General features: G+C 42.2%; 1 protein-coding gene across 6 annotated transcripts in view; it reads left to right on the forward strand.

Annotated features, from left to right (window-relative positions):
- The window catches only part of LOC135265195 (astrotactin-2-like), a 454017-nt gene that overhangs the window by 383278 nt on the left and 43720 nt on the right, over positions 1 to 27019 (forward strand). For 5 of the 6 annotated variants that reach the window (XM_064354591.1, XM_064354590.1, XM_064354594.1 and 2 more), the window contains 2 exons: positions 1716 to 1849; positions 2285 to 2433. In XM_064354591.1, the coding sequence (XP_064210661.1) occupies positions 1716 to 1849; positions 2285 to 2433 (283 nt within the window). Of the gene's footprint in view, positions 1 to 1715; positions 1850 to 2284; positions 2434 to 2759; positions 4327 to 27019 lie in introns of those variants that run through there. The other variant, XM_064354592.1, reaches the window with a different exon arrangement.

The raw sequence follows: 27019 nt of genomic DNA on the forward strand, positions 1-27019 counted from the left end.
GTGTGATGATTTAAAGGCAGGTTCTTGTCCTCTCTCAGGATTTTAATGTGAATTGACACATATTTTTGCTTAAAGTTGTTAAGACAAGTTTATGTTGGCTCGACTGGTCAAACGTGTAAATAATACTGAAATTGAATGTTCCAACAAAAATACATTACACGTACATGTGTGCTCCATTACAGTGTATTGCTTAAAGGTATATTTCTCTTTGTGGAGTTCTTGTGATATTTCTGTTTTCGTGTATGTTTTTTATTGGCACAGACAGCTTTTGTGTGGGATGAAGGATATTTTGGATGCTGACATAGGTTTACGATGGCCTGCTGGCTTTCCAGTGGCTGGTATAGGGACAGCCATGGATTTGTGGACAAAGGCCAAAAAGTAGGGGTGTTCAATCTTACCTGAAACAGGCCTGGAGGGTGCAGGTTTTTGTTTTTGCTCAGCACCTTGACCCATGATTTAACTTTTTAACTAATCGTGGTCATCAATCAAGACTTTAGAATTAGGTGTTTTAGTGCTGAGCTAAAACAAACCTTAGACCCACACTGACCCTTTTTGGATTAGACTGGATACTCTTGCTCTAAAGCAACTTGTACAGGTTGTACGCAACTGTATGTGGCTTTAAAAAAAAAAAAAAAAAGTTTATTAAATTATGTTTAATCTTATTTTCAATTGGATCTATTTCTTGTAACAACTGCTGTTCTCAGTGAAAGAAGTGGCATGGCTTTCTTTATCAACCCTACTGCAAGTGGAAAGAAGCATTGCATGCCGAGAGGTACATTTTTGTATGATGGAGGCTTCAAAGCAAAGGCAGATCAGCAGGTCTGAAACTTGTTTGTGCCTGTGAAATTCCAACGTGTGGGCACAAATATGACAATATGGTTTTCATATCACTTTCACTAACTACCTTTAAACAACCCAGATGTATTGCAGACATGACTAGTTCTCCTTAAGAAGGATGTCAGCACTCCAACCAGTCTCCAACACTATAAAATTTATCTGCTCATATATCTTCTGGTGGCATAATGTCACTGTACTAGCTGCTTTGGAGTTACACAAAGTGTTTTTTATTTCAAACTCGTGACTGCCCCGATACCAGCAATTCTAAAACGGCGTTGGCTTAGTTTAGTATTGGATACATCCTGCACTACCGATCCACTGTAAGTACATTCTTCCACACCTGCTGTGTATATGAGGCAAAACATGTGAACCACATTGGTAGTCGAAAGCGGAGTTACTAGCATGGAAAGCCTTGTTAGCTTTTCACGAGTCGGCTATGACAGGATACGCAATTTAAGAAAATGCACAATGATATCAAGGTTAAGCCGTTACAATTTTAATTACGGCAGGCTATTCTTAAGTCGGGGATTGCAACAACCCAATGTTGCCGCCATTTAGTAATCACAAGTTCACTGAAGGCAGTGCAGCCCAAAGTGCTGCTCTTTGCTCTTTGAATCACTTTCTGTAATTACCACAGGAAATGGTTTAATCTGTAATGCTGTAATGCAATGTTATCAGACCATGTGACCCAGGGCAACCATTATGGAAGGCTTATTACTACACGGTCATGATAGAACAATAAAAGGGTGGGGGGGCGGGTGGTACTGTGTGAGCCGCTGCAAGCCGGCATGGGAGGAGGAGGGAGGGAGACGAGGAGGTTAGGGAGATAAAATAAATGACATTTCTCTCACCTGCCCCCCCCCCCCTCCTGCCCCCAGGCTTTCAGAAGTGCCACCATGAGCTCATACTGGTGTGCAGGGAAAGGTGACGTCATCGAGAACTGGTGCCGCTGCGACCTGAGCGCGTTCGGCAAGGACGGCCTGCCCAGCTGCAGCCCACTGCGCCAGCCTGTGTACGTCTGCTCCCTCTCCGAATTTGCCGTGCTCACCCTGAACCTCTCATCTTTTTCTTGGCTCTTCATTCTGTCTCTCAACCCCACTCATGTCTCTCTTTTCTCCACTCAGTTTGATCAAAAATTCTTCACATCTATTGATATACTACTACTCCCCATTTTGTCAAAGCTTAATAACAACTAGCAACAAATGAAAGCATTTTACACTGAATGGGTAAATCTCTCACTCTCTCTCTCTATCTCTCTCTCTCTCTCTCTCTTTCTCTATCTCTCTCTATCTCTCACTCAGTCCCACTGCACAAATGGTCTTCTTTTGCCGACATAAGTATTTACATAATATCTATTTTAACTCTGAAGAATGTTGTATTGTCCCACCTCACCCATCCCTTCCCTTTCCCATCCCACCCACCTACTCCGCCCCACCTCGCACCGCAGCCTGCGTCTGGCCCCACACCTGGAGCCGTCCAGCACCATGGTGGCACTGGAGTGGCTGGACGTGGAGCCCCTCATTGGCTGCAAAGTGTCCGACTACATCATCCAACACAAGAAGGTGGAGGATCCATCAGAGGCTGAGATTTACACAGGTACGTCCTTACATCGGAAGAGTACATCCCCACAGTATACTGTAGGTAAACCCTTACACAGGTACATCCTTGTGGTGCAGGTACAGAATGACACAATTACATCTTCACAGTCCAGGTAAATTCTATACTGGTATGTCCCCACAGTGCAGGTATAGTTACAGTTGTTCCGCAAACAGTTGGGTACAGATTTGCAGATGTATGTATTTGGCACGTCTCTACTGTGCAAGTGGAGGACTTCTCAGATGCATCCCTACAGTGCAGGTACAGATTTTCCGAGGTGTGTATCCACAGCTGAAGTCTTGGTTTGCGCATTTCTGTCCTCACAGTGGAGGTAAAAAGGTTATGCTGAGGCAGTGAAGCAGGAGAAGCTAAGACTCTGGAGATGTGTCATGCCTGGTCCAAAGAAGAGTTTTGATTGGAAACTGCAAACAACCCGTATTTTTTCCCCATGTATCTGTGTTTTTTGGAAGATGATGCTGCGTGTATACTGAAATAACTTTTGTAAGTTTTTATCTGGACTGTTTCATTAAGCAAAAAACCTGTTGTACAGAAAGATAAATTATAAAAGTTCAGGTGCAGGCAAACTGCTGACTGGTCGCTGAGGGGTTGGTGTTTAATGGTGGATTGATGGTTGTGGGTCAAGGAGTGAATGGGGGATTGGATGCATAATGCCTGATCCCCATAACGTAAGCCTAACATGATACTGTTTTTTCTCATCTGAAAGGTGAATGAGGTTGTTATTGGAATGTGCACTGGTAAGCTGTGGTTCTGTCTGTGTGTGTGTGTGTGTGTATGTATGTATGTGTGCATGTATGTTGGGGAGGTTATTGATTATTATCAGTTCAGTATCTTTTTACCTACATGTGTGCATTTGCAAATTTGTTTGTGTGTATGTTTGCATGAATGCGTGTGCCTGCGTGTTATTTCAGGTTATTTCAGAAAGTTGATCTTGATCCTGTTGGTATCTTTGGAGTAATTTTTTATATTGTGTATTTGTCTTTTTTCAGTTTGTGCTGTTTCAGTAGAGCCTTATGTCTGCATTCATCTCACTAGGAAGGGTTACACATGTGGGTCCAGTTAGCTGGAGGTGGGCCAAAGATGTCCCAATGTTTTTGGGAAGAGGGTGTCAAGTTTGCCGTTAAAACTGAGTAATTAGTCAGAATTTAGACTTGGCACAGTCTGTGTCATTTGTTCTGTGTGAGTCAGAGCATCAGTGACAGGCTCTGAATCATTTTGAAAAAATAAAAGGTGTTCTGAGAATAATATGGTTGAGTTCTATCTACGCATGTTTGCGCTTGAGCCAACAATTTTTTGAGTAAGAGCGTGTGAGCGGGAGAAGGTTTCAGTTGAGTAAAGTTTATAAATAAAGAGTTTGCGCTGGAATGCGTGTTTTTCTGAGTATGCACAACAATTTAAGCATAAACTTGGGACAGGGTAGGATTGACTTGAGGTAGGCTTGCTAATCTGTCCCATCGGAGAATCAGGAGAGTCTTTATTTGATAATATTCTTCATCAAGGATTTGTGACATGCTGTTAGTACCTGAAAAACTCATCACAGTTTCACAGACGCTTAATTCCTCTGGCAAGACGTGTCATTGTCCAGAGGAGGCCAACTCTCAGGCCATATAGCAGGTGGGGGTTCAGGCCCCCCTCCTCCATGACACTTTTTGACCTATGATTCCTTCTCTGCCTGTTGCCTTCTGTTTTCTCCCTGTCTGAGTAAGGCAAAAACATGATAAGAGCATTACTGTGAATTCCTGAGGAATGTGCAGTGATGACCACGAAAGATAGATGTGACAGAATTTTCAGTATGTCTGGAGCATGGGTGTAGATGTCAGGGATTGTGATGCTAATTTGTCAGCATAGACTAAGTACACATATCGTCCTCCCTGAGAATAAAAAGAACATATGAAACAGGAATGGTCTGAAGGGAGTAACTTCCATTTTGGTTCTGTGTCAGTCTGTTGAGCTCCCACTAGGGTTTCGTAAATTGTTTTGAACCAAGGCCTGTCAGGCCATAAACCCATCTAAAATGATAATCATAATCTTTGGCTGGTGGACCAATCACTCACACCTTATTACATCTCTCTCTCTCTATCTCTCTCTCTCTATATATATATATATATGTCCTACTTATACTTCATATACTCAAAAAATCAATAAAAAACATATAGCTCTGTAGGACACACACAGCCCAAGTTAGCACCTGCTCCTCTCTCTCTTTCTCTGTTGCTCTCTATTAATGGGCATTGATGATTATTTTTTGGGAGGTAAGCCAATGCATAGTAATACATTTTATAATTTGTTTCAAATAATATGCTTTATTGTATACAGTCAGGGCCATAAATATTTGGACATTGACAAAGTTATTGATATTTTAGCTGTCTACCACAGCATATTGGAGTTGAATATGAGCTCAAAGTGCAGACCTTCAGCTTTAACCCTTTCGCGCAAGCCCCCTAGTGGTCGGCACGCCGGAGTGCCCAGATTACTGAACTCAGACATTCAGTGCTACTGCAACCAAAGTACGAGTTAAAAATATAAACGCGTTGTTTTAGTTTCATAAGTAGACGATACACTACAACTATGGTGAATACGAAGTTTTGCAGCGCCACCATTGTCGCTCTGGACGTTCATTTAACATGCCCCCCTCCCTGCAGTCTCATCTACAACTACACCCCCCACCCATGACAATGCAGCAGTGAAAATGCTGCTTACTGAATAACGAAATAAACGAGAAAAAGTTCTAAAAAATGATACTATGTCATTCTACAGTCAATATATGGGACTAAATATTGAATAAATATACAACCTTACCATTGGTTTTACACGTAGAGATGTCCCTTTTGAGAATGAGTGGTCATACATTGTCTTGGACAATCCCTTTGTGAAATATACGCGCATGTGTGATGCCTGGGTATCTTCCAAAATAGCTGTGCGTAATACCACGTGTTGTTTATAGCATTGTCGCCCTTTTCAGTACAGTCTGGCTTGATTAACAATTCATTTATTTAGTAGGTGAGAGTATAAGCTTTCTAACGATGTATAACATGTCTAATTTTGCTTTTGGAATTGCGTTTTATAGGTCAGCGTAACCGGACATTTTCTTATCATCACATTAAATTACGCATTCACTCTGTGGTAGCAGTAAAACAAAGACGCTGCTAACGAAACTTTGTCAACGATTTTTCAGAATTTCTTGGAAAATACTATTATTATTGAGGACTTCTGAGCATAGCTAAGCCATATGTTTGCTGATAGACCTAGCTGACATTGTTTTCTGGTGTAAGACAGGAGCAGATAGAACTATATCATTGATTTCCTGTCTCTGTCTCTATCTACTGAAAATCATCATTCATCATTGCTATGTAAGTATTACTGCTCAAAATACTTCGGTTATATATGTTATTTTTGAAATTGAGTGTCTTTAAATAGGTTAGTGGTATTGTATAATGTGGATATTTCACACTGTAATGTAGGCTTTAGTTAGTAGTGTAATAGTTTTTGTGAAGCATGCAACAGTGATGACGTGAGAGTTGGAGCATTGCCAAAACGTGTTGGAAAATTGTTTTCATGTCGTCCTATCCCCATACAAGAAAACATACGAGAGTACAAAGTATAGAAATACATACAAGAATTAATTATTACACATTTAGGTACTGTACCGCATTGCATGACAATATTTTTGCATTATTTTTTAACCTGATAGTAATGTTCCATCTTAAAACTTCATAAGGGGCTCATTTATATGCTTTATAATGGACAAAAAGCATTTTATTCATTTTTGGAGAGATTTTGGATATGTTTCTGGACTCCTAGATATTTTAGACCACTGTACTGATGGAAAGCTTGTAATTCCCACTTGAAAATGATGCAACAGTTTCTTGAGACAAAACAGCTGATTTGCAGTGAAATACGTGAATATATTGTGATTTACAGCAATGCATAATTTAGACATTTTGGATAGATTTGGAGACGCTGGGTACACTGCTTAGTTTTTGCTTCATAAATCTATAGTAGTTCTACATATCCACCCTTAGATTTCATGAACTTGTGGTCAAGAAGTTTTTGATCCAGCACATGTATAGTTTAACCTGCTGTATATATGCAATCTCTCAGTATTTCATTGCAAACTCAAAAAGTGCAAATTCATTTTTGGGGTCAATTTGAAGGTATTTACATCCAAATCGGGTGAACGGTGTAGGAATTAAAGCACTTTTTATATGTGGTCCCCCCCTTTTTAAGGGACCAAAGGTAATTGGACCGTTGGCTGCTCAGCTGTTTCATGGCCAGGTGTGTGTTATTCCCTCATTATTTCATTTACAAATAAGCAGATAAAAGGTCTAGAATTGATTTCAAGTGTGGCATTTGGAATCTGTTGCTGTTAACTCTCAATATGAAGTCCAAAGAGCTGTCACTGTCGGTGAAGAAAGCCATCATTAGGCTGAATAAAGAAACCATCAGAGAGATAGCAAAAACATTAGGTGTGGCCAAATCAACTATTTGGTACATTCTTAAAAAGAAAGAACGCACTGGTGAGCTCAGGAACACCAAAAGGCCCGGAAGACCACGGAAAACAACTGCGGTGGATGACAGAAGAATACTTTCCCAGGTGAAGAAAAACCCCTTCACAACAGTTGGCCAGATCAAGAACACCCTCCAGGAGGTAGGTGTATCTGTGTCAAAGTCAACAATCAAGAGAAGACTTCACCAGAGTAACTACAGAGGGTTTACCACAAGATGTAAACCATTGGTAAGCCTCAAAAACAGGACCAGATTAGAGTTTGCCAAAAAAAAACATCTAAAAAAACCTGTACATTTCTGGAACAACATCCTATGGACAGATGAGACAAAGGTCAACTTGTACCAGAATGATGGGAAGAGAGGAGTATGAAGAAGAGAAGGAACTGCTCATTATCCAAAGCATACCACCTCATCTGTGAAGCATGGTGGAGGTAGTATTATGGCGTCGGCATGTATGGCTGCCACTGGAACTGGTAACCCTTGTATTTATTGATAATGTGACTGCTGAAAAAAAGCAGCAGGATGAATTCTGAAATGTATAGGGCTATATTATCTGCTCAGATTCAGCCAAATGCTTCAAAACTCATTGGACAGAGCTTCACAATGCAGATGGACAATGACCCAAATCATACTGCGAAAGCAACCCAAGACTTTTTTAAGGCAAAGAAGTGGAATGTTCTGCAATGGCCAAGTCAATCACCTGACCTGAATCCAATTGAGCATGCATTTCACTTGCTGAAGGCAAAACACCCCAAGAACAGGCAGGAACTGAAGACAGCTGCAGTAGTGGCCTGGCAGAGCATCACCAGGGAAGAAACCCAGCGTCTGGTGATGAGTATGGGTTCAAGACTTCATTTTCATTGACTGCAGGATTTGCAACCAAGTATTAAAAATTACAATTTAATTTATGATTATGTTAGTTTGTCCAATTACTTTTGAGCCCCTAAAATTGTGTGTGTGTGTGTGTGGGGGGGGGGGGGGTAATGTATGAAAATAGTTGTATTGTTCATACAATAGTTTTGACAAAACCTTTAAATTAAAGCTGAAAGTCTACACTTAAATCACATCTTGATTGTTTAATTTCAAATTCACTGTGGTGGTGAACGGAGCCAAAATGATGAAAATTGTGTCACTGTCCAAATACTTATGGACCTGACTGTATGTTCTGTTTTCCTTTTAAATATAGTTCTGGGTTTGTAATATATTTTAACACAAAAATGTGCAACAAGGTTGAAATAAAGAACATGTGAAATAACATCTCTCTGTCTCAACATGGTTGTTTACAGAGAGGTCTCCAGCAGAATTTCACAATAGGATTGTACGCTTACCTCAGGGTACAGACTCACTCCCCAAGGATGTGTTTTGTATTTTCTAATTAAACTTAGCAAAATATTTTACATCATGCCGACCAGTGCCGGGGGAAACCAGCGCTTCTCTTACCGCCGTTCATAAACAGCCTTGTTTTCTGTTTGTTTTGTTCATGTCTTGTGCATTTTTTCCCTCATTGGCTACCAATTTACTTTGGGAACAGTGGTGGTGCACATCTTTTGCGCAACACTTTTGTTTGTGCATACCTGGGAAAGTTTGGACAGGATAATGAGTAAAACATGCCTGGACGGTTTGGTTTTTCGTTTTGCGGGGACCAGGCCACAATCGGCTTTTAGAGTCACCGCTGGGGATGATCCCTGCTCTGTGTTTTGGCTGCGCGTAGCAGCAGTGTGGGTTCAGGCGCGTTCTTCAGATTCATACCACAGCACGCGGGGCCACAGGAGTCTGTTCCCACAATTTTATTTATTTTTTTTTAAAAATGATGTGAGTAATAAACTTCAACAAAAAAATGAAAAAACACAAACACTTGGCAGCGCTTCAGCTCAGTTAAATGTGTGGTTATAAATGCTTTGTAAATTATGAATAGATGGTTCATTGTTGTAGGCTGTTGTAGAAGGCACGGTGTCGGGTTTTTGCCGGCGCCTTGCGGGGAGTGTGAGCGCGGTCCCGGAAATGCGGCCACCGCGTGCGATGTGAACCGCATCTGTCTCCACGCTCCAGCATTACAGCAGCAATGCAAGAGCGGTAGCATAGTGCGCCGGGAGCTCTCTGCACCCACCCCTTTCTGCTGTTTTAAATGACATCATCCTTCCTTTGGCGCCTTTAAAGAGAGCGCGAACATTATACATCGTTTGCACTCTGGCTCTGGTGTGCTTCCTGTGTGTGTGTGTGTTTGCGTGTGCATTCACATGATTGTTTGTTTTTGTATGTGTGATTGTGTGTGTGTGTGACTGCATGCTGTGTGTGCAATCATGCATGTGTATGTTGTTATTTTTATTTTTATTTACATTTATTTTGCTCGCTAGAAAAATGTTGGAAGCTGGTTTGTTAAGACTACAGGCTCACCTCAGTCTCACCTCAAGCTCACCTCTGCTTCAACTTTGGCTCAGCCCTGTCTGCAGGGTTAAGTGGGTCACAAAGACACCTGTGCTGCTCCATCCTGTGTGTGCAAAATCGCACTAAAATCTGTGCTCTGGGAAGTCCGTCATAAAAAGCACTGACTTTGCTCCCACAGTCACGGTCAGAAGCTCCCTGTTTTCAGCCTGCTTCTGGTTCATCAACGACTGTGCGTTTCCTGTCCTGCGAATCCCAGCGGACTGCGTCTGACTGTGACTGCTCCACCTGGGAATCCTCCGTCCTACCTCAGCAAACAGCAGGGGGCGATGGCGTAACCGCTGTCTGAGCCGCTCGGCCGGTGTGATTTAACCGTCTGCGAAGCCGCTGGGATGGTGCTGGAAGTCACACTTTGGTGATGTCACCTCACAGCATGCTGTCAGACTGTGGGATTAGACACTCCTGCTATTTATAGCTCTGCTTCTCTCCTCTCCGCAATTTTTTTTTTTTCGGTGGCATTTCATCTTCTCCACATCTTTGATATTTCAAGATATTTCTGGTGCCAGACCTGTCCTCATTCCTCTTCATCTTGCACCCATCATCCTCTTCCTCATCCCCCTTCTTTTTCAGGCTGTCTCGTTAAAGAAGTAGAGAACCCATCTTTCTGTAGTGGCCATGCTCTCAGTTCATCATGGGTAAAGGGAGCCATATCGGTCTGAGACAGGGTTGTGAAAGGAATGGCATGTCACTGATATGGCGTGCAGTGTACTGTAACATCTCCCTGCATTATTACCAGGCACGGACACCTTTTCCACCAGCAAAACGGTTGGTCATCATGACTACAGCTTTTTTTAAAGCTTATATTTACATAATATTCTAATAATTGAGACAGGTAATTGGACTCATTCAAAGGTAAATTTTTTTTAAAAGTAAATGAAGAAAGGACTGATAGCTAGAACATACAATTGTTTGTCAGAAAATGAAATTGCTTCCATCAGTTGGTCAATAAACTCAATAAATGTGTACATATGCTCAGCAAAATGTTCAATGTTAAATCAACTCTTACTGAGTATTTATGGTTCCTGTTGGACTCATATATAGTCTGTTATAGATTTCCGTTAACGCTGGATATTTTACTGTGTATTTAGAATGCAAGCTTTGTGCTGTGATTTTATTCAACAGCACTCCAAATACGCTGCTGTTGAATAAAACCTCAGGCATGACCCCTCCGAAGTGTGAAGCGTAATGGTGTTTGGCCGAGAACTCCCGCCTTCCTGTGACTTTCTGTGACCTCATTAGAGGTCCCGCCTGCACTGTGTCAGAAGGAATCAGCTCGGCGGCTCTGAAGCCCATCCGCACCGTAACAGCTACAATTTCTAATTCAGCTCCATCGCATGCAAAAACATATTTGGAAGAAGGATTTGAATTTTGTTTTATCTCTTTTATATCTTAAATTATATTTAATAGCGCATTTCAGAAAGGGCACAGCATTTGAGTACCCTCTTTAAAAGAACCTCTTAATTTGAGTTCCCCGGTATCGAGCCTATGAGAGGATCAGAGCCGTCATTTCCCCAGAAATTCATTGGATGTCAAAGAACATCTTTTAAAAAAATTAATGGCAAAAAAATAGGAAAGATTATTTTTTTTCTTTTCCCTCTTTCTGAATGCACACCGCCGGCAAGTGCGGAGGCTTCTCAAATCAAACAGATTGAATTAAAATGAGCCTTGGTGTCCTTGCAGATGAAGGGAGATAACAGATCAGACACACCAGCTGCGGCAGACTGTTTTCTTACGCCGTGAATTTTTTTTATTTTTTTTTTCTTAATAAAAGATGACCTCATCGCTAAAAATGGATACTGGTTCCCTCCTCTTCATAAGCTTTACCATCAGCAGATTAGAGAACAGGCTCACAGCCAAGTCGCTGAGTTTCCTCCCTCTCTTTCACTCTCTCTCTCCTCTCTTTCACTCACACTCTCCCTCTTTCTTTTTCTCTTTTTTGTTCTCCATTTATCTTTCTGTCTCCCTCTCTTTCTCTCTCTTTTCCTCTCCGTCTCTTGCCTCTTCTCACACGCTGCCCCGCAGACGTGCCACACAATCTACCCCTCTCTCCTCCTCATCCCTCTCTTCCTGTAGATGTGGGTCAGTGTCCGGGCTGGGCGATCGGGGGGTCCGGGGACGTTAGGCGGGCACCAGAGACGCAGGCGTCTAGCGTGACGCGAGGGTCAGGTGGGGTCACGGCTCCCCGGCGATTGCCTGTGGGAGAGCTCCAGACGCGGTAGAAGGAGAAAGCTGGAGTAATCGTTTGCTAATGTATCACAGACGTGGGCGGCTCTTTGAGTGGGGATCTGGCACCGAACCGACGAGATGTCGTGAAAAGTCCCGGGGCGACCGCGCCGTTTTATTATTCTTTTTTTTTTTAAGCTCAATCTATCCCACCGAAACTACCCCGCTGAGGCCGGCGAGGGGGGAAAGCGATGCTGGTGGGGAGCTGTGGATCGGTGCGTGCATTAAGATGTCCGCCGTGCCACCGCCAGAGAGGTTGGTTAAACCGCGGATAAGAGTTGAAAGACGCTTACGTGGGGGGGTATCTATGCCTGGAGCACCTTACCCAGAGAAAAAGGGATCACGTGACCTGTAGGGGGTGGGAACCGCCGTCACGCTCGCTCCAGGACTACAGATAGGAATGAGTCACATTGCGGTGATGTGGGGTCGGTGAGGGAGGTGACATCATTGTCGTTAGACGGGCGGAGGTGGTAATCGCCTGCATCAAAGCTTCTCCTTAAGATCTTGTTAATAATGCAAAAATAATTTTATTTTTAAAATTTTTTAAATGCTATTATTTTTATTGTGTATGTATATGCGCACACGGGTATGTGCGTGTGTATATGTGCATGCACGTGTGTGCATGTGTTCGTTTATTTGACCTGAAACAGCATTTATTCCCTGTTTCCACATGGCAGTTTGTAATTGATGAGACTGAGGCTGCGTCTCTGTGCGGGGGCTCTGGGTTTGAGCTCCTGCGGAGATTGCGCGGAGCGGATGCAGTGATGTCAGCCTAGCAAGTGGCACGGCGAGATTCAGAAAAAGGAGAGAGGCAAATAGGGAGGGGGGCATCCTGCCAATGGCGGTACGCTCTGTGTGCTCCTAAGGGTGTCGCGCACGCTCCATCTCGAACTGACAGACTCCCTCCTCCCCCTACCCATGCTTTCTCGAAGATGCGTCGTCCTCGCTAAGACACTAGATGCGGGAAGGAGTCACTCTGATTGCTGGTTTCCCTTTGCCGCGGTTCTCTGGGGTGTTAGGACAGCTATACAGTGTGACACGCGTGTGAGTGAGACACAGGCTTGCTGCCAATCAGCATCTTACTGTATGTGTATGTCTTTAACATTACGTCTTTAGCGGAGCTAGCAAGTGAGGGATATTTTAGGTTTCTACCCAAACGCAAATAAAATAACGCAAAATAAATATGGTCTTGGACACATCCACACATTAACACAAACGAATGCACACATACTGTATACTCAGATACACATGTACACACACACACCCACATACATATGTGGCCATACCATATGTGGTTTATCCTTGGGTGTGAATTGCCCTCATTTCCTTCTTACTAAAGCAGTTACCCTATTTACAGTGTTTTTTCTGTTTAGCAGTTACCAAGGCAATCTTTAATGAGGGTGCTGGGGTGGGGCCAGGTGGTCACTGTGGAATATTTTCTGCTGTGGGTCTGGGTCACATGCCAGCACCTTCACCAATTTGCCATGCTAGATGGCCTGAACTGAGAGAGCTTAATGAGTGTTAGTGTGTTAGTTTGACTGTTTAAACTGCCCATGGGTGTTAGTTTGACAATTTAAGCTGCTTTTTGGCGGTAGTTTGATTATTTAAGTAGCTTTTGAGTACTAGTTTGACTGTGTGCATTGCTTTTGGGTGTTAGTTTGACTGTTTATGTTGCTTTTGTGTGCTAGTTACATTGTTTAAGCTGCTTTTGGACATTAGTTTGACTGTTTAAGCTGCTTTTGGATGTTAGTTTTACTGTTTAAGCTGCTTTTGGATGTTAGTTTGACTGTTTAAGCTGCTTTTGGATGTTAGTTTGACTGTTTAAGCTGCTTTTGGGTGTTAGTTTGACTGTTTAAGCTGATTTTGTGTGTTAGTTTGACTGTTTAATCTGTTTATGGGTGTTAGTTTGACTGTTTGGATGTTAGTGTGACTATTTAAGCTGCTTTTGGGTGTTAGTTTGACTGTTTAAGCTGCTCATGAGTGTTTGTTAGATATTTAAGCTGCTTGTTAGTGTTGACTATTTATGGTAATTTGGTGCCTGAGAGGTCATGGCCCAGACTCGGGCTTGGTATTGTGCAAGTATTACCATGGTAACAGCTAATATTCTCAAAGCTCTGCTGTGCATTTTTTGTAAGCGTATGTCCATGCTTTTGTATGCATGTTTGTGCATTCAGGTGTATATATAATGTGTGCTTGTGGGTGCGTGAAAAAACACGCACACACATGTATTCAAGCGCACACGCTGAACGTGCGTGTGCATGTGTGTGTGTGTCCTTTCTTGTTTTGTTATTACTTCAGATGGCCCCTTTCCTTGTGTGTTTGCTTACCCCCATCCAACGTGTTACAAATGTTTCCTATTACGAGTCCTTCCTCTTCCAACTGTAAATACTGCACAGTCTGTTCCCTGGCCACCGCGTCCTGTATGCTTGAAAGCCTCAAAGTTTTTATTTTGCGTCATTCACCTCAAAAGCACGCTATAGTCTATCTCCTAAAAAACCCCACCGTGGTCTGATTAGAAAAATATGGACAATTATGTACAACTTAACCTTTTAGGAAAGCTGTGCTTGCGCCGGAGGCAGGCTTACATTTCCTTAGCTACCCAGAATTTCTACCTCAGGGACCGAGGAAGTCCAAGAAAAATAGATGTTAATGAGGTATTCCTATGTGTGGGTTTGAAATTATTAACAGCAAAGTAAAGGTAGCTGTCCAAAAAACAACAAACACATCCACACAAAAACACACACAACACAAAGGGACATACCACACACACACAAATGTACACATGAACACACATGCAACATACACATACATGCAAATATAAAACCCTCACCTGCACACACATACTCTACACACATAAATACACATATACATGATATGCATCCGTACATACATACACTTAGAGATATACACACAGACATACCCATTGATACACACAGTATATGTACGTCTGTGCATGCGTGCACACACACCGATACTCACACACACATATTTGCACACATACGCACACACACGCACGCCGACACACACAAAACCCCCATGTGCAGCTGAAAGTGTTGGCAGGCCCTGCAGAGTGAGTTCAGAAGCACAGTTGAGTTGGATGAGTGTGCAGGAGTCAGAGGAGGGCAACAGCCCTGGTTCTTTCCCTACACTGGAATAGTGTGGTGAACACTGGAGATAAAAAATAACACCTGGGATGAACTGTTTCTCCCCATGTACACAGAGCCGCACACACACATACACCTACTTACACACACACACACACACACACACACACCTACTTACACACACATACACCCACATACATAACCCACCCACACACTGGCCCTGGCTGAAATTACTTTTCAAGGTGAAAAGGTAGTGAAACAGCATGAAATAGTGAGACATATTCTGAGTGCTGTTGTTAGAGATCAAATGGCTTCTGTGGCTAACAACAACAACAACAACAATAATAATAATAATAATAATAATAATAATAATAATAATAATAGGGTGGCACGGTGGTGCAGTGGGTAGCACTCTCCCCTTACAGCAAGAAGGTAGTGGATTAGAATCTCGGCGTAGGGTTCGAATCTCGGCTTACTCTAAATTGCCAATAGATATGAGTGTGTGAGTGAATGGTGCGTGTGCCCTGCGATAGATTGGCGGCCTGTCCAGGGTGTATTCCTGCCTCTTGCCCAATGCATGCTGGGATAGGCTCCAGCACCCCCCGCAACTCTGCTCAGGATAAGTGGGTATAGATAATGGATAGATGGATAATAATATTGTTCAAAGAATTTATTAAAGCTACATAATAAAGAATGGGTTAGGTTTTATGAAAACTTTGTGTTTGTCATCACTGAGGTGTGTGCTCCTTTCTTAACCTCTTAGCGCAAAGTCCCTAGTGGTCCCTAGAGGTTACTGAACTCAGACATTCAGTGCTACTGCAACCAAAGAGTTAAAAACAGAAACGTGTTGTTTTAGTTTCATTAGTAGACGATACACGACAACTATGCCGAATACAGAGTTTCGCACTGCCACCATTGTCGCTCTGGTCGTTCATTTAACACGCACCCCTTCCCTGCAGTCTCATCTACAACTACACCCCCACCCATGACATAATGGACAATTTTGTCTATCTCGGCACTCATAAAAAATATTCTTCACCACTAATAAATCGTATTCCATCATAGCAACAATATAAACCTGACAATAGCCCTAAGATATGCCAATACAGCAGTGAAAACGCTGCTTACTGAATAACGAAATAAACGAGAAAAGATTTGTTAAATGATACCATGTCATTCTACAGTCAATATCTGGGACTAAATATTGAATAAATATACAACCTTACCGTTGGTTTTATGCATAGAGATGTCCCTTTTGAGACTGAGTGGTCATATTATCTTGGACAATCCGTTTGTGAAATATATGCGCATTTGTGATGCCTGGGTACCTTCCAAAATAGCTGTGCGTAATACCACACGTGTTGATTATGGCGTTGTCGCCCTTTTTAGTACAGTCTGGCTTGATTGACAATTCATTTATTCAGTAGGAGAGAGTATAAGCTTTCTAACGATGTATAACATGTCTAATTTTGCTTTTAGCATAGCGTTTTTTAGGTCAGCGTAACCAAAATTTTTCTTATCATCGCATGCACTTACGTATTCACTCTGTGGTAGCAGTAAAAGACGCTGCACCTAACGAAACATTCAATGATTTTTCGTAATTTTTTGGAAAATACTATTATTATTGAGGACTTCCAGGCATAGCTTAGCCATATGTTTGCTGGTAGACCTAGCTGACATCGTTTTCTGGAGCAAAACAGAAGCGAATAGAACAGTAGAACATTTGTGGCACTTTATTTCTTCCAAAATTATGAATATAAACTAATCTGCCTTAGTATTGTAAATTGCAGAAATGTCTTGCTTTATTTAAGCCATTTTTCAAGTCTCTGTGTTGTTCACATCTGGAGTTATAAAGCTTTAAATAAGGTACCCCCTAAATGAGCAAGGATTGGCAAGATTTGGCTTGTGTGCTAAGGGGTTAAAGCACTTAAGGCCAGCAGCCACTGTGGTCCTGTGTGTGTGTGTGTGTGTGTGTGTATGCATGACTGCATGCACGTGTGTGAGAAAGGGATGCAAATATGTACTGTCGTGCCAAATGAAAGAAATGACCGCCTGTGCTCAATTTATGTGAAAAGTCATAAGCCAATGAAGACCTTTCTTCACCCACATCCCATTCATACATACCGTACATTCTTTTTGTCCAAAATGCTTATTCTGTTCACATGTCTGTTTCTTTTTCTTTTATTGAAGGACAGCATTTGAACTGTCAGTTTTCTTCTTTGGCCAAGAACTTGTGAACCCCTCGGCATCGTGTGAGTCTAGGACAGGGGTGTCTGATCTCATCTGAAAAATGGCCATTGTGGGTGCAGATTTTTGTTTTAGCCACACACTATGATATTTGACTCTACTTATCAAGGTCTTTACTGACAACCATGAACAGTTAATTAGGTGAGTCAGGTATTGTAGCACTGGGCTAAAACAAAACCCTGCTCCCACACCATCCCTTTTTGGATGAGACTGCTATAGGAGCGCTGCACCCTAATGATTTTACCATGGGAGGAGGAGAAAAGGGAATTCAGACCATTCTTTGAGAGAGCAGACACGGTCAGGCCGTGGCATTAACTGGATCCACCGTATACTGTCATAAAACACCTCCCACCAAGAATCCCACCACCAAGGCTTCTGAGGTGTGATCAACCTTCGCCACAGACACCCCAGACATACACTCACTCCACACTTATGGGGAGGTTTCTGAAACATCAACAAAGTGAGCTTGTTTAGCACCCTCAAAATCAAACGCACACGTTTTTAAAGGAAGAACAAGCAAAACCACTTACAGCCAAGTTCTCATTGTTCGTCTTTGCGTGCGTTGATGCTAGAATGCATTTAACAATGCATCAATTCCTAATACACAGAAGCAAGAGACTAATAAAAAAAATATGCTTTGCTCAATATGACCTGACAGTTACAACTTGAAATCAATTTATTTCTGGTTGTTCAAACGTAACAATGACTATATCCAACTTCAATGACACATAATCGACTACATTATTACTACAACTATAGCAAGGTCAGCTCACCCTTCGCAGTGATTAATGTAGAGTTAAGCATTAGCAGTGATATATGCAGTGTAGACATTACATTACATTACATTACAGGCATTTGGCAGACACTCTTATCCAGAGCGACGTACAACAAAGCGTATAACCATAACCAGGAACAAGTATGTCGAAAACCCTAGAGAGAAGTACCGGTCCAAGTGCAGGGAACAACTGCATAGTTCAACTTGGACCCTGAAGGTTAAACTGATTAACACTAACACAAATGAGAACGGCAACAACGCAATCTATGGAAAAATAAAAATAAATAAAAATACAAGTAGTCGTTAAGACAGTTGATGCGCCTAAGTCACCTATGAAACAGCTGCCTAGTTACACAAGTGACTTGAAAGAATTGAGGAAATATTGGGTAGCATTGCTTTGGAATACATCTTATTTAATTTCGGTGAGGCAAGATAGCTTATATTGTTTGTAGTACCGTAACTTGGCGTCATTTTGATATCAATATTTTTAAGGGCAGGCCTGGATTTTGGCAGTCTGAATGAATGAGTTATAGATGGTGTATGTCTTGTATGTGTGAGTAACTTGGCATTTTTGTACGTTGAAAACGTGTTTTTTATGAGATTGATATATACAGTGCATTTTGTACTGCCCAACATGATTGGTGTATTTATACAGCAGTGCTGATTGGCCAGTGGCCTTAGTGTGTCTCATGCTCTCCCGCTAGACCGAGAGACAGGTAGCAGTTAATCAGGTAAGCAATCAGGAGGAGATTTTGGTGAACATCGAGTAAAAAGCCGTATTGAGTTTGTTTGCTTTGAGAACGGCTTGTAAATGGACTCCAGCCATCTCTCCTTTCTGCCTGTACTGTAAATGGGCCCCGCTTCGCTCCCTGCATCTACACATTCATGCGGCTTTGTGTTTTCAGTCAACAAGCTCAACGTACAACAGCAGCCAGTGGGTTGTGTGACAAAGTCTGTTTCAATCCTGTCTGCGCAATTTACTTCTAAAAAAACCCATGACCCCTCCCATCACACACACACGCGCACACACACACAAACACATACGCACATGCATTTACTCACACATGCACATCCACACATGCATGGACACATATGCGTATACTCATGCACACACAGACACACACAGGCACACATATATACACACACAAACATACACATGCACAGATGTACACACATGCCCGCACACACACACGCATAGACACACATGCACATGCCTGCACCCATCCACACACGCACATGCACATGAACACACACACACAGGTTTTACCTACCCTAAAGGTACCTACAGAGCAGTCAAACAACCCTCTGCATCTTTATTACCTGTTAACTAAAGTCCCGTCTGGGGACAGAGTTGGAAAAGGGAGACAATAATGTGCAGGCCAGATGTCTGACATTAATACAGCCCTGCCCCGAGCAGAGTGACCACTTCTGGTCTAAACGCATATGTTTGCACGTGTGCACGGAAGCACTTTAGATTGAGTGTGTTTTCAGTCGAGTGCATGTGTACACGGTTTGGGGAGGTCAGCGGGTGCATAGGGGGTGTTTGGAGAGGTGAGTGGGTACATGTGTGGGGGGGAGGAAGGGGGGGGGGGGGAGTAAATGGGGGTGAAAGAAATCCCAGAGCGCAGTTTCAGTTGTGCAGCGAGACGGGGTCGTTTGAGGACGTAGGCGTTAATTGGGACTCTGGCTAGGTGTGATTAATGATATGTGTAATTTAAGCTGAGAAATAGGTTGGGCTGCCGAAGAACAGCGGCAGAAATGAGGGTAGATCTCTGCACGTGAGCCAGCATTCTACCATGTAGGGAAACCATGGCGACGGAGGGAATGGTGGGTGAGGGGTGAGATGGATTGATAAGGCTTTCTACCTGAAGTAGTGACATTGGTGCCTCATTCGCTTACACATAATCCACAACCTTCAGTGGAGAAACACCATGTGAGACCTTCTTCCTTTGGGATTTAACAATAATTGACCAGTCCTGACATTCTGCCCCATGTTTAGCAGAAAGCTCAGCACAGGTCCACTGGGTGTTCGTGGAAGGATAAACGTGGCTTAACATGTCAGAGTGCATTACACAAGACTAAACTGGATGGGGTAAAGCAACATCTTCGCAGTTTTGAAAACATCCGCGGCAATGCCATGCCTGGTCCTGGTGATTTCTGTGCAATAGGAGTGGAGAGATTCATGCAGACGATAGTCACCTACCAGATACTCTCATCCAGGGCTACAAAACCGAGTGCACCCACCAGTATTGTATATTAAAAAAATGGACAGTGCAAATTACAGACAAATGCTGGAAGAAAAGCTGTCTCAGTCTGCTAAAGACCTGAAAAATTCAATTTTTATCCAGGCACCGGTCAAAGGCACAGGGCCAAAGTTATATTAAACTAGCTGATGAGGAAGAAGGTGGATGTCCTTGAGTGGCCCAGTCAAAGTCCTTGTCTCAACCCCATCAAAACCCCATTTGTGGCACATCTCATAGACTGTGGTCCAGAAGCCATGTCCAAGCAGTTTGAAAGAGCTGGGGGAAATCTGCCAACAAGAGTGTGCCAGCGTGCAAAGTTGGTAGAGATTTGCCCAAAAAGACTGAAGGCTATTATTATGGCAAAAACTGCGAAGTGAGAAAATTCAATGTAATCTGAAACCTTATGTAAGCAAGATATTTCAGTTTTATTTATCTTTAAAAATATTGCTGACACATTGCAAACTTCACCTTTAAAGTAATTCAGTTTTAGAATGTGTTTTGAATGAAAATATTAAATGGATAAATGTGTGAAAGTATCATTTGTCATGATGAATGATGTAATAATCAATAAAAATGTGAAAACTGTCCAAGGGCCTAAATACCTTTGCAGAGCACATTGAATGCCATATTGGTGGCTCATTGTTACATACATAAAAAAAATTATAGATGTTTAAGTTGGACTGTACAGTATGCTGTATGTTCTTATTGTTTGTTATGGTGACTGCCTCTGTCCTATTCTTGAGAATCTATTTATGCCTAGAAAAGACTCTTTGGCAAGTGGCAGTTTGTATTCACAGTGCCCTGTAAACTCTGTTTAAATGTCTTTACCAGAAAGCTCAAAACAGCAATGCACAGGAATGAAATCCATATAGCATTCCATATAAGTATCTTTATTGTCTTGTCTAATCTCTCATTACTGTAAACATGCAAACTGACAGTACCCCTGCTCTTTGGCATTTGGAATAATGGTTCCACTCGTTGACATTCACACATACACACATACACGTACACACACAAATACGCACGCACGCACACATTCATGCTTGCATGCACGCACACACGCACACACACACACATACATGGGCGCACACAAACACACACACACATGCAGGTACACTCTCACACATGATGAAAACAGAGACAAACAAGCAAAACAAGCCCCAACCCCCCAACCAACCCTGTCAGTGAATGTGGTCACCTGATGTGTGCCATCAGGTTTTCATGGACAAGTAAAACACAGCATCACTGGTTACCACAACATGCTTCCTCAACAACAAAATTCCAGCATAATTCCCAACAGCTGTGCGCTCTTTCTCACATATTGACAGCTTGTCTGGGGAAACAAGCACAAACCTCAGTGCACGGAAACTGACCCCTGCCAGCCCTCCCCACTCCCCCACCTAACTACAGTACCTGGAAGCACGGTCCATTAGCCCCCTTCTGTTGTTGAATCTGTCATTGTCTTCACATGGCCCAAAGTCCTTAATGGAACCCTAAAAATTAATACATTACCAAACTCAGCTTTCTTAAATTCCAAGTTGCATTTCTTTTTTACGTACAGAAAAATTTCTATTTTTTATGCCGTCTTCCATGATCGTTTTTTGCGAAACTCTACTGAGACACCTGGCAAACAGTGTTGTAGTACTGGGGTCAGTACTTGTTTGACAGGCTAGAACCCCCACGTTCGTCGTCGGGTCAGTCTCTCGCAGTCGAGCCCAAACCATATATGATAGCTACCGCGGCCCGTGGCACAAACCCAAAGAAAAGCAGAGAGAAAGCCTTCACCATAAGAAAAACACGCCAAGAAAAACCCTTTGCCAGAAATGCTCATGATGAGAAAAATCTCTCGCCATTAATGTTCATCCCAAGAAAAGCCCTCTGTCATAGATGCTTATGTGGAGACTCACTATAAATGGCCATGCCGGGAGCTTATACCATAAACACTCGCACCAAGAGGAATCTGGAAGGAAGCCATGAACTGGCATACCAGAAATTCTTAATCATAAACATGCACACCAACATAAATCCTGTACCATAAGCTCTCAAACTGAGGCCCAATGCCCTTTTCTTTACATCCAAAGCAAGCCTGCACAACACACACTGACAGAACCGGAACACATCACCATAACTGTGGACAGTGCCTCCATCCACCCTGGAATCTTTTTTTTCTGCTATTCACCAAATAAATATCAGATGCTGAGCAACCAAAAAAAAAAAAAAACGTTCACGGTATTTTTGTTCATTTTTTCATCCTCCGGTGTGGAATGCAGTCTTTTCATTTTTAGCACGGTCAGCCCCACTGATTGGTGCACCAGCCAGAGGTCACAGCCTCAGAAGGATAGGAGTGCAGTGACTTCCATAGGGAGCTGGTGACTCTGAAGTCTTTGAGTTTTGCCTCGTTCTCACGGAGTTTGTTCCAATTTGGGTAGAGAGGTGCATCATCAGTAGCTGTGTTTCTTATCAGTAGCTATTTTCCATTGCAATTTAACAATGATTTTACTTTGGAGCTTGTAAAACGATTGATCAAGAGTTAGTATTATTTTTGGGAAAGGTGATATCAGGATTTTTGCCATCCCAACTGTTGGGTCATTGAGGATTAATAACTCTCCCCTTATATCTGGCAGACTCCACACAACTGGGAAGCAGCATTGTAAAGTTGCATAAAAGTTGCATAAAGTTATTAGCATAAACCTGCTGTTTTTAACAGATCTTTTTTTGCAAACTTGTGTGCTCTTCAAAGGGATTGCTCAATTATGAAACATTTGTAGGAAATAGTAAATATGCACACACACACAAATAAATAATAGCATTTTATTTATTTTTTAACGTGGAGTGTTGTGTTTTCTCCCATTGTAATTTACACGTTTTTATGGCTAACATTCTATCAATGTTTTAGTTTCTAATTGGCTTGATTTTTGTTGATTTTTTATTTGGATATTAATTTAGAGAAAGGATATTGTCTAAGAGCCAAATGGGCCAGCAAACACAATTGGTAATGCCACTGCAATAAACTGACCAAATGCACACAATGTACTTCTTCCTGATCTCTCTCTCTCTCTCTCGCTTTCTCTCTCCCTCTTTCCCGCTCTCTGGCTTTCTACATTAAACCCCAGTAAAGCCGAGGAATTCTGGCAAGAAGGGAGCATTCTTCTCGTTTTTGAGCGAATGCCAGTAGAATTCTCATCTAATTTGAAATCCGACCTTAAAGCCTATGTTACTTAACTTAGCCTTCAAAAGGCAGAGCCGATTGGTGGCAGCATTTTAACACTGAAGACATACAGTTTCTAATCTCTTAAATAAAAGAGCTTAGAGAATAATAACTTTAAAAATACAAAGAAAACTGGTGGGTGGGGAACGGCCAAGGATTGCCTCTTGGTCTTTCTTGTAAAGATTGATACAATGGTGGGCCCTTGGCCTTGCTTCAAAAGTCTGTTTGACCTAAAACTATGGAAGATATATATACTGTATATACTGTATATACTGTGTATATATATATATATATATATAGAGAGAGAGAGAGAGAGAGAGGGAGAGAGAGAGAGAGAGAGAGATGGGCATTATTCCAAATACTTGTATAAACAATTTTTTTAAATGAAAAAATGTCTCTAACTGAAAAAGTATATACTGCACATGTCTCTAAAATCACAGTTCTGAAAATGTGCCTGCATACCAAATTGATATCAAAATTAAGCCAAGATATAACAAATCTTTCATGAGCATGTTTCACTCAGACTAAACAAGCACTGTTCCAAAGCACTGTATCTTGGTTCTGTGCTTTTTAGTCCGTGGTTCCTCAATTCCCAAAATGTCTTGATGTTTCTATTCACAAACAGTGAAACGGTTTGGAAATGTATATTTTAGTAGCTGCCAAACTCACCATGCCAAGCTGGTGAACACAGGCATTTGTGTTTATTCTTTACAAGATTAGAAATACAGGTTACATTACCCATGCATATTAACCATGCTGTCACTCTTGTTTTTTATAGCTATTATGGTGCCTGTTGCCATTGCATTCAGGGCATTTTGAGGTTACTTGCATACAGGATAAGGTTTTTCAGTAACTAAGGTTAAAGGCCATTAAGGACAGAATTTTGAAGGTAGTGACATTTAGGATGGGGCTCTAATGTTGTTGGTAAAGATTTAGAAATGAATGGAATATATTAAAGCTGCTCTTCTTTAGAGGTTCAAGCAATAAAGTGGCATGGTCTAAGGGTTGAGTGGAGTTGGGTATATTGGTAGGTTGTTGGTTCAAGACCTTGAAAAAAAGTCCCAGTATATACAGAATCTAATGAATGTCCTGAATTTACTCTGCACAGGTATCAAGGCTGATTAAAAATGCAAGCAAGAGCCATTTAATAAAATGTATAATATACCTGATATAATGCTGCTGGGCTTTTCTATAGCTCTTGACACTATTGACACTATAGACCAGTGGTTCTCAAACTTTTTTACCACCTCGGAAAATATTTGGCTCTCCAAGTACCACCATTATGACTGACGTTAAAATACAGAATACATGTTCGGCTGTAGTTCTGGTCTGCAGTGATTGACAGAACAGAAAGTCCTCCTGAGCTGCACTGTCATATTCATATCTGACGTAAACAAGCAAATTGGCCAAATCTGCAACATCAGTATTCTCGTCTAGCTGGATGAAATGATAGCGACTACTTTTAATGCGCTCAATCAGTGAGTTTTTAACATCATCTGCCATGGCTCCTATTCTCCGCGACACAGTGGTGTTTGAAAGTGGCACCAAGTTTAACTGTTTGGCAGCCTTCTCCCCACACATGATGTGTGTCATCTCTTTGGCTAATGGTGGACACAGTTGTTCGCCAATTGTGTGCGGCTTACCGGCTTTCGCTATGCTGAGGCTGGCACGATACAAAGCTTCCTGTGCTTTGGCTACGGGTGTAACACAGGATTGAATCGTGGACTTGGACTGCTTCAGTTCATCACGTTTTCTTATAAAAAATCAACTTGTTTGTCTTTCAGCACTGCGTGTTTGTTTGTAAGATGCCGTTTGAGATGCGATGGTTTAAACCATGGATTCATTGCTAAGAACATCACCAAATACCACACACTGCGGCCTGGGCTCTTCTTCCGTCCCGCTCCAGCTGAATCCAAATTTGACATAACTCGAGTCATATTTCCTTACTGTTTTGCGCCGTTTGCTGCTAGCAAGTGCTGTGGAGACTTCACTGGCGCTGCTGAAGTAGCCACTAGCACTTGTGCTCGGTTCACTGTCGTCCACTTCAGTTTCTACAGGGCTGCGCAAAATATTCTCCTCCTGATCCGCACTTCTCTTCCTAACAAGTCCCATTTGGATCCACGATTGCAGTGTTTTTGAACCATTCATCATTTTAGCTACCTCGGCTTACTATCTTGCCATCACAGTTTAGCTTATAAGTTACAGTTACAAGCTAGATTGTGATGGCATGATAGTAAGCCGAGGTAGCTAAAATAATACAATGTAACTAAACGTGGATGTGTGTGTGCGCTACTACCCGACTACGTAGCAGGCTGATGTCGAAACAAAAATATTGCAGGAAAGGCAAAAATTATTTTAAATCTCATTTCAATGATCTCATGGTTAAGGTATTTTCATTCATAGTAGTATTTTGATAGTATTATGTTTTTAAATTTATTTTATTTTTTTTTTAAAAATATTTCAGAGATTACTACGCGTACCACTAGAGGAAGCATACATAGTACATAGTTTCAGAACCAGTGCTATAGACCATAAAATGACTAATTTCCCTGGTAATGCAGCTGAGCATACTTTTCACCTACTGTGCATGTTTTGTTAATTGTAACAATTATTATTAGTGTGGTTGCCTTAGGGCAACTACACTATTATTATTATTGCACATATTATTATTATTCTTTCCGCCTGTTTTTTGGACCGCTACTCCTCCCAGAGTTTTCGCACCACATACACGTGCAATATGTCAAATCGAGCGGCTTGATCGGGAATGGTGTGCTATTACTTTGTGGAAAGATTGGTTGCACGGTTTTTGAAAAATTTGAATTTTTGTGGGCAATTTTTCCCCATAGGGAATGAATGGCGGAATGTTCACCCTTGTGATGTCACAATGCTCTGTCTTCTCACCCTTGTGATGTCACAATGCCCTGTCTTCTAGCAGCAGTACTCTGGTCTCTCTCTAGATTTGAACATTCTGCCATTCATCTCTATGGGGAAAAATTGCCCACAAATTGTACAATGCCTCATTGGACATAGTAGAGAGTCCTTTGTCCATTGGTGTAGATCAGCCTTGCCCCCCTTCCTGATTGGCCGATGTTTGATATTTCATAACTTTTGAACCGTTTGTCATAGAGAACTATGGGTCGCGTCATTGGACTCAGTAAAGACCTAGCAACCGCCTAGAACTCAATAGCGAACCCCTAGCAACACCCTAGCAACCACCTAGAACACCCTAGCAACGGCCTAGAACTCCATAGCAACCACCTAACAACACACTAGCAAACACCTGGAACACCATAGCAAATGCCTGGCAACACCCTAGCAACTGGCTATAACGCCATAGCAACCACCTAGCAACACCATAGTAACCACCTAGAACACCATAGCAACCACTTAGCAACACCCTAGCAACCACCTGGAATACCATAGCAACCACCTAGCAACACCCTAGCAACAATCTGGAACACCATAACAACTGCCTAGAAACACCCTAGCAACCACATGGAACACCATAGCAACGACCTAGCAACACCCTAGCAACCACCTGGAACACCATAACAACCGCCTAGCAACACCCTAGCAACCACCTGGAACACCATAGCAACCACCTAGCAACACCCTAGCAACAATCTGGAACACCATAACAACTGCCTAGCAACACCCTAGCAACCACATGGAACACCATAGCAACGACCTAGCAACACCCTAGCAACCACCTAGAACTCCATAGCAACCACCTAGCAACACCCTAGCAACCCCCTAGCAACACCCTAGCAACCACCTAGAATTCCATAGCAACCACCTAGCAACAACCCAGCAACCGCCT

The sequence above is a fragment of the Anguilla rostrata genome, chromosome 10 (assembly GCF_018555375.3).
Source record: "Anguilla rostrata isolate EN2019 chromosome 10, ASM1855537v3, whole genome shotgun sequence".
NCBI lineage: Eukaryota > Metazoa > Chordata > Actinopteri > Anguilliformes > Anguillidae > Anguilla > Anguilla rostrata.